The following is a 9,167-nucleotide window of genomic DNA, read 5'->3' on the forward strand; positions in this document are numbered from 1 at the left end:
AATAAACATGTTAAAAATAACATTAATTTTTAATGCTAAATGAACTAAATTTTTCTAATTGGAATTTTTTGTGAAGAAAAATCAGTTGTGATGTCACTTTGTCATAGCTAGATTTGATTAAAAAAAAGAAAAATGTTTTGCAAACTTAAATTTGATGCAAACCCTGACCAAAACAGATATTTAACCCACATAAACAACTTTGCATAAGATATCTCTTTTTTGGTTTGGCTATGGCTTATATTCAAGGTTGGGCGGTATTTACCGCCCCCGGTATTTACCAGTGGTATTTACCGGTATTTACCGCCCCGGACAATACTCCCCAAGTGGTCAATACTGGCAAATACTGGTCAATTGAAATTTTCATGCTTCTTTTGACTGACTTGTCTATCAATTCTAGTTAAAAATTGGATGATGAGGGAAAACTTTATTCCTTTGACAGGATTCAGTTTATAAAAATGAATGATATTGGTATGTTATTGATTATTAAAACATTAAAAATGACTAATTTGGTTCTTAGGGGTAATGATATTGCATACTGTTGGTATACATATAAAATTGAGCAGCTCTAAATATCAGTTATTTTAACATGTATAAATCAAGATATTTTTTTTCTTGAAAAGGTTTGAATTTTACAGGTAAATAGAATTACAAGTGACTAGCAATATAGATTATCAGAGCATTACCTATTATATGGCTAATAGGTGTCAAAAGTTTAATAACTATAACAACTGTCCCCTAATAAATGTTGACATAACAGGAAAAAAGTCATAAAAGTGATTTCTGAAGATTGTTTTAAACAATGAATTAATTCCTGACTATTCAACATAATGATAAAAATCTTCGAAATGCAGGAAATGTTTTTTTTAATAAATATATAACATACATATATATAAAACTTTTTTTTAAAATTTTTTAATTGCATCTTTCAAAATAACTGTTAAGAAAACTAGATGTTATATAGTCTCTTTTCAGTGACTGACTTCATGGTGTTAATGACTATATCTGTTGTATGATTAAATTTATATTTGATAAATCTTCATTAAACCATGTTCATGAACTAATCAATTGTTGTCTCATTTGCACTCATACCACATCTTCTTATATCTATCATGAACTAATTAATTGTGACTTTTTGTCCTAGTACATGTACAATGTAGTAAATGAGTGACTTTCTGCCTTGTGACTATATCTATCCATTTACCAAGTAATTGACCTGAGGTAGAGACTAGTTTTTATAGTAAAGTCCAATCAAAATTTCAATTGACCAGTATTTGCCAGTATTGACCAGTATTTGCCGGTATTTACCGGTATTTACCGCTGGCATGGTCAATACTAGTATTGACCGCTTTATTGCCAACCTTGCTTATATTAAAAGAATTATAAGATCTCCAAATGAGGTTAATTATGTTGTCAGTTTCTGCAATTTGGCATTTAATGCAAGAAGTTTGAATCCCAAAATCAAATATGTAGAATGAACCAAAAATACAAATACTTATATCAGACAGGCTTATGTCTTGTGAACATTTCAAGAATGTTATTTAATTGATCCCTAATTACATTTTTATAGTAAGATTGGCCTTATCATACCCAATCCTTTGTTGGTTTTCAGACACACTAGCCTCTTAAATGTCTTGATTACATTGATTGATTGGTGTTTAATACCTCTTTCAGTTCTTTGCTACATAGTAGTGGCCAGTTTTTATTGGAGGAGGAAACTAAGTGCCTGGAGATACCAACGTCTATCTGCAGGAAAACTGCAAAAATTCAATCAATGAAGATTGTCATGATTACAATTAAACCAAAAAATATAGTACCAATTTATAAATTTTTTTAGCTCATAATTTTTAAATCCAATCTTGAAATTTTCCAACAACAACAAAAAAATATAATCATTCAATCACAATGAAATATATTTAACTAAAATAAACTGTTAATTCAGCAGAATTTGTACCCTAATAAACATTAGTAAATGGAAAAAAAAATAGAAAGTCTCCTACTTGCCTCAATTTGTAACATAAAAAGGGGGGGATAAAAATGCCATGCATTTAGTGTATTATTCAACTTGAATTATACTCACTGGTTTAATTGCAAATTTTATGGTAAAATTCAGAATATCAACTCTTTGACGAACTACTAAATTTATCACTGGGTTATAACAAGAAAATATAAGTGATAAATTTCTCATACAGGACACATCTTTGATGTCATGGATGTAGTGAACAACTAGTAAGTGTAATAGACAACTGGTCAGCTTCCATCGAAAACAGGAAACAGATTGACATCTTTATACTTGATTAAAAAAATTCTTCCCCTTTCAATCATTGTGTACTGGTACAATGAGAAAAGATGAGAGGGTACCAGGGGGCAATCAAAAATAAACTTTAAGTCAATAGAGACAGACAAAACCATGGTCAAATGAAAAATGGTGAACAGAAAAATAAGTCCACAAAAACGTTACATAGAAAACTAAAGTGTGAGCAACATAGATGCAGACAAAACAAAAGATGATATCAGGTGCTCTGTAAGGTAAAGTGGTTTCTGTTCCACTAATGGCACCATTCTTGTTAAGACAAGAAAAGAACCTTGGATAAGATGTGTGAAGGAAGTGGTTTTTCTCAGTGGAATACTAATATTAGTAATAGAGAGAGAATGCAAGAACGTCATCAATCAAATGTCATTGACATTTCTAGGAAAACAGGAATAAACAGATTATCATTGTTTATGGTCTTTAAAATTCAAGGAAGTTTCTCTGCTACATGGCTATCAACCTTTGATCAGATTGAAGCCAAAATATGCCCTGTCCTTTGAACTCCTTTCAAAAACCATCAATAATCAATATATATAAAAAAATTTCAGAAAGTTTTTAACTGCATTGATTGAGTGAGATACAATATTTCTCCAGTAGAGTTATCTAATTTCAAAATATCAGACTAGCCCAGCATTTCAAACATTTAAAGTTTAACCTTGATATGAAAAGAAATATTTTATCATACAAGATACAGTACTCAGATCTGTTTTCTTAATAGTTTTCAGTCAATATATAATGAACTTGACATTAGCTTTCAATGGTCTACAAAATATGAGTTTTTTTCTCTTTATATATTGATATTACAGAGGATAACTAGACAACTGACATGTAATGAAGGTACCCAATTTGCACATTTTTGTGTAAGGCACAGAAAAAAATATTGGTAATTAATACTGGTGCAAATAAAGCATGGGTATACATTTTTGTAAATTAAGACACCAGGAAATAATTCAGGATAAGTTTTAGATAAGTATATATCAAGTTTCATCAAGATCTGAGCTGACTATGATTATTTTTATGCTTCTCAAAATTTGTACATTCATGACATTGTAATATTTTTTTAAACAAAAACAAAGTTTTAACCACATTTTTTTTTACATGACTCTCCAAACCAGAAGTCAGCTGATGTGGGTTTTGCACAGAGGGCTGATATGACTCTCCCATTGAAATTCCCATGGGAATCTAAATCAGCCCACTAGTTTGATACATCTAAGTGCTTTTCTTTTAATGCCATATCAGCAATGCAAAAAATAAGGTTATCACAAGAGAATATGTGATAATCCATATACAGGACACAGAGCTACTACATGTACAAATGTAGTGAACAACTATTTAGCGTAATAGCATTTGATACTGTTACTCACAAACTTCTTAAATGTAAGCTCAGTAGATATGGAGTACCAGTACAAACAAACATATCAAAACTTGCTAGACTCACACTTAATGCAGAATGACAAACATTTTTTTCAGTGGATAAAATGTGCTAAACGTGAGTCAATGACAGTGGCTTCCTTAATTCGCATAACTTCTTTTAAGTTACAATTTCATAATTTGATCAAGTAAGGTTCAATGTTTAAAGTTTTAAGTATACATTTTTAGAAACAGATCAAATTCAAAACTCACTTGTGAAGATTGTTCGTAATTTCAAACATAATATAAAAATTAGAAGATGTGGTATGATTGTCAATGAGACAACTCTCCACCAGAGACCAAATGACATAGAAGTTAACAACTACAGGTCACTGTACAGCATTCAACAATGAGCAAAACCAATACCAATAGTCAGCTATAAAAGGTCCTGAAATGACATATATATGTAAAACAATTCATGCAAGAAAACTAATGGCCTGATAATGAACAAAAATCAAATATGATATACAGCAACAAATGACAACCACTGAATTACAGGCTCAACTATACTATGTTTCACCTCTAAGGATTGCTTACTGACTTTGAAAACAATTATTTTAGAATGAAGGTGAATAGTTGTAGGTTGTCATAGGGTTATTTTCATTGCCATAATCTTACTTCATGTATAATTAGATTCTATTCAATTGTCAAAAGATGGAGATTTTTTTCTTTCTTGAGGCATAGCCTTTTAATATTTCAATTTTAGAAGATAATTTATTTTTTGCATAGTTACTTTTTTTTCTTAACATTTATTATTAATGATTTGATATGTGTGGATTGGAAAGAAGATTTTCAAAGAATAGTGAACCATATTTTTATTGAGTTTATTTCATATATTTTCTAGAAAGAGACATTGAAAAAGTACTATTATCAACAACAAAAACTTAACTAACCTAGTTTTATTGAACCACAATGGTTCATTGCAATAATATGCTTCCTGTATTCCAATATTCAAAAAACCTTATAGATATATTGTTGAAAGTAATATAATTGGAAATAAACACAAATTTTTTATTGCAATTTGTTCAGGGTAAAATTTTACCAAAATACATGGCTTTTCACAGATGGTTATTGCACTGATTTTACATAATCATTTTATGCTAGTGTACAATGTAGATCAAAAGTCATACCTGGTCAAGCATTTTGTATTGAGGTCCATAATACATTTGTAAAGTGTCTGCTCACTTATAATATAGGACTATATATATATATATTTTTTTATAAAGTTAGGTCAAAATGGTTGGCATTTTAAGACCTTGGTATTCCAACTCCAATACTATAAAGAACTGGAAGACATTTATACCACAGGATGTTCCACAGGGTTGGATCTTCTAACAGACAAAGACAGATCATGTGCAGATAATGTTATGGCGGGGTATTTGGATTGATCGCTACATGATGGATCCTTTGAGTAATAATGTCCATGGGACGTGTCACTGTACCATATCAAGACCAATTGCGATTCTGAGAGGTCAATGAAAGCAATAAGCAAACCAGGCAGATCTAAGCTATTGACAATGATTGAAAAAGGGGTATCATTTTACATCTAAAGTAGAATTGAGCACTTGCTGCAAAAGTAAAACACATAGCCTAACTGTTGTGTGTTGTTGGACATAAATTCCTACCATATTTGACTATAAATTTTTGAACATGGCAACGCCAATTACACATGACATACATAGATAATTTATACATATTTGAATTTACACCGGTTTGCATGTAATCAGTAGTATTATAAGCTTACGTTGTCTAAATTTTAAAGTCACTGGTTTTGGAGTTGAAATTACAGATTTGACAGCTGAAATAGATGCTAGAATAGGCTGTGGCCATTCAGAATTTGTTGACCCTGACTTAGATCTTCGGTCTGCAGCAGCTAACTCATCTTGCAAAGAAGTTTGTTTTGGTCCTGTCTCCGCCATGTTTGTAGGAGGAGCTCCTATTTGTTGCTGTGAAGTGTTGATTCAAGTGGAAATAAACAGACGGCATTTTCGAAATTTCAGACGAAATCGAGCTACTAAACTACGTTGCAAGATTATTCAAGGGATACCAACGTAGAATATGTTTTGTTCGCTCTATCTTTTTCAATGTAAGGGGAGCTAAGTCATGCAAATTATTTATTTTCATAAAGGAATGTACAGTAAATTTACATATTTTGTTTTGTACATGGAGTTGTATAGTAAAATCTTTCTGTAAAATTCTTGTTCTATTTATAAAAAAAAGAGAGAGTTCTGTTACCCTAATTCAGTTTGCATTTTATGTTCTGAAAGCACGTTAAGAACTATTATCTTTTCATATTTAATTTCAAAATTCTATTCTTTATTTGATACTTATTTATCTATTTACATTTGGTCATAATATATTGACGTTAGTATAAGGGACGACATCAAAAGTTCAATGTAGGATAAAAAAAACTTAATTCACATAGTTTTTTCACTGACCCCCACCCCCTCTTAACTTAATTTGGGAAAAAATTATTGACCAAAATGGATATATGTAAAATCGATTTTGGATAAACAAAACTTGCAGCAATTTTAACCCCCCACCCCCAAACTATTTGATTTAAGTTTTTTATCCTACATTGATCTTTTGATGTCGTCCCTAATAGTCCCAGATTTACACAACATTGGTTTTTACATGTATAGTCCATACAAAATCAGCGACAATTTTGCAGAACCCAGTGTTGCTTGAAAAAAGCCCTGTGACCCATACCGTTTTATTCATGATATTTTTCTCAAATTAACATAATATAGACTATATAAGTAAGTAAGTACGTAAATTTTATTTGAAGTCGGCATATATGTACATAATAACAGAGAAAACATGAGCTCTGATGAGCTCTTTAACCGACTATCATATAAAAAACATGCAGTTTCATGCACTGAATACGTATAAATAAAAATGAAAAAGCATGCAAATATAACATGTATAATATAAGCAAATTAATTTTGATTTCTGAACCTCCAGGGTTAACTTGATGCTCATGCGGCAAACACATCTAGGTGCATTGAATTGGAAAACCAGCAATCACTGAAATACAGCTATATATAATAATGTATAAAAAAGCAGAGCAAAAGGCCAGAAATAAAAAAAGAAAGAAATCTCAGCTATGAGGCAGCACTGGATGGAAACGGCACGAACTGCAAATGCATTTTTGACCCCCACACCAGGAACTTATATAATTCTTAAATTGGTCAAAAGAGGTCATAGTTCTGGCCTCATTGGGAAGGGAATTCCATATTTGTGCTGCCTCAAATCTAAAAGATCTTTTACCATAGCTTGAGGTTCTTGGTCTAGGTACCTCAGCAGTGTTTACATACCTGAAATTATATGAATTGTTTTTTTTTATAACAACAAGATCTTGAATAAATAAAGGACATTTTTTATTAATTATTTTAAAGGTCTCCAAGGCAATTGAGCGCATTCTACGAGTTTTTAGTGATGGAAGGTTTGAAATCTGCAGGAGTGTTTCGTACGAGTTCTGATAGTCTTCATACATAAAGCGAAGCGCTCGTTCTTGTATTTTTTATATTTTTCTGGTATTTTGTTCCCCTCAGAAATGCCAAGTCAAAGGGCAGTAACTAAAGTTAGACAAAACAAATGAGTAATAAATTGTAAGTTTACTCAGTTTGTTTAGGTGTTTCCCCAATTCTTTTCAAAAAGACATGTTGGCAAAGTATTAATTAGTTCTATCTTTTTCAATTTACTGGATCCCTATTATATTATATAATGTTGTCATATGCTAATAATCTTAGGGTGCTATGTTTCATGTGTTCTTTAAAGTCATTTATGTACACAAGGAACATTGATTTTGTCTGATTGTACACCATCAAAAATGACTGTTTGTGTGTGGGATGTGAGGAAATCTTCTTATTGAGCGTGAGACTCACGCATTTTCATGCTTATTTGGCGGCATTTTCCTTTGATCTATTGTTTTTTCTCTTTGATCTTTACGATTTTGGCCAAATCTCACGCATTTGCATTATTAAAAGTTGGCAGAGCTGCTTCTATCCATTCTAAGGTGTTGTATTCAATGCCATAATATTTAAGTTTGAAGAGAAGTCTTTTATGAGTTACTTTGTCAAATGCTTTAGCAAAGTCCATCACAATTATATCAGTTTGAATGTTATTGTTGTAGTTTTTTTTCAAGTTCTTGAGTGTATGAATGATACCAACTGAGTTTGACATGACCTTGATGCTCGGAATCCATGTTGAAGGTCGTACAAGATTTTGTTATTTTCCAAGTGATCCATCAGAGAAAACTACAGCATGTAGAGCAGTAAATTCTATACTTTCTGAGATATAGAAATCCGGAAAATAGTAATACAAATGTATATATAGAATACACCAGAGACGAATTTTCTTTCAAAACGGTATATAATTTGACACTCCGCCCCTATTTAAATGATAGCTCTTCCTCGTTTTGTTACTTTATGTAATTTTCATTGTACATGGATTTTTTCATCTGTTTTGTATGCCAGTTTTATTTCAAAGTTTTTTGCAAAAAAAAACATTAACCAAAGAAATATTAAGTATTTTGTAAACTACATATCGGCCACTTACTTTTATTATTTTATTTAATATTATGTATATCGTTTGTTTCACGTGTTTATTTGACAAAACAAAAGTTTATGGTGGGATAAAATTTTGTTGATACTGATCTGAGACTGCCAAAACACAGTGTTATAGTAATCTCAGTACTGATTTATAGATATGTTATGCCTTATTTTCAATTTCTGGTAATGCGATGTCCGTGTTAAATTGAACTGGGTGATCGCTCATAAAAATAACGAACTGCTCATTTTCATTTCTGAGATTATTTCCTTGAACTTTGGTTGCAATTATCTCCTTCAAAAAAATTCAATTTCCTAAACCTTAAGGGAATGGGTATATACAAAAGAAAATACAGTATCATATCAAATGTTTAACTTAAAGTCGTCTTGCAAAATTTCAAAACAAATAACATAAGCTCTAATTAGTATAGAGCTTTTGAACCGACTGCATGCATCAGTACATTATACATTTTAAACAAACAATGCACACAATAAAAAATAAAACACACATATATACATATGCATAACATAATTCACATGCATGGTGAAAAAAGCAAAATAATGCATCAACCAAGATGGATAAGCATATAAAGCTACTACTATCACAAAAATAAAGCATCAGATATAAAGACCCAAATTTTGCATAGCACCTGCCTTACCTCCATGACAAATGTGTTGTTGTCCCTGCAGACAAAGCCCCAAACAACATCGTTTATGTGTGTAGATCACATTACATAAACTGCTTGATAAATGAATTAAGCATTGACAATTCATCTGGAAACTTAACTTATCGGCCGTCCCACTGTCTGTATTACTCTGCTCAGCTCTTAATAAAATTCCATACCACGGCTTTGTGACATCAAATACGTTGACCCGGCCTTAATAACTATGACCCGGAC

At 31.3% G+C, this 9,167-nt stretch overlaps 1 protein-coding gene across 3 annotated transcripts in view; it reads right to left on the reverse strand.

Annotated features, from left to right (window-relative positions):
* The window catches only part of LOC127708836 (RUN and FYVE domain-containing protein 2-like), a 102,542-nt gene extending 96,852 nt beyond the window's left edge, over window positions 1-5,690 (reverse strand). For all 3 annotated transcript variants that reach the window (XR_007985405.1, XM_052213980.1, XM_052213981.1), the window contains exon 1: window positions 5,463-5,690. Coding sequence is in view for 2 of the 3 variants with exons in the window: in XM_052213980.1 (XP_052069940.1) it covers window positions 5,463-5,637 (175 nt within the window). In the remaining variant the exon portion in view is untranslated. The remainder of the gene's footprint in view (window positions 1-5,462) is intronic.
* Window positions 5,691-9,167: the final 3,477 nt, after the last annotated feature.

This window comes from Mytilus californianus, unplaced genomic scaffold (genome assembly GCF_021869535.1).
Source record: "Mytilus californianus isolate M0D057914Y unplaced genomic scaffold, xbMytCali1.0.p SCAF_7, whole genome shotgun sequence".
Taxonomy (NCBI): Eukaryota; Metazoa; Mollusca; class Bivalvia; order Mytilida; family Mytilidae; genus Mytilus; species Mytilus californianus.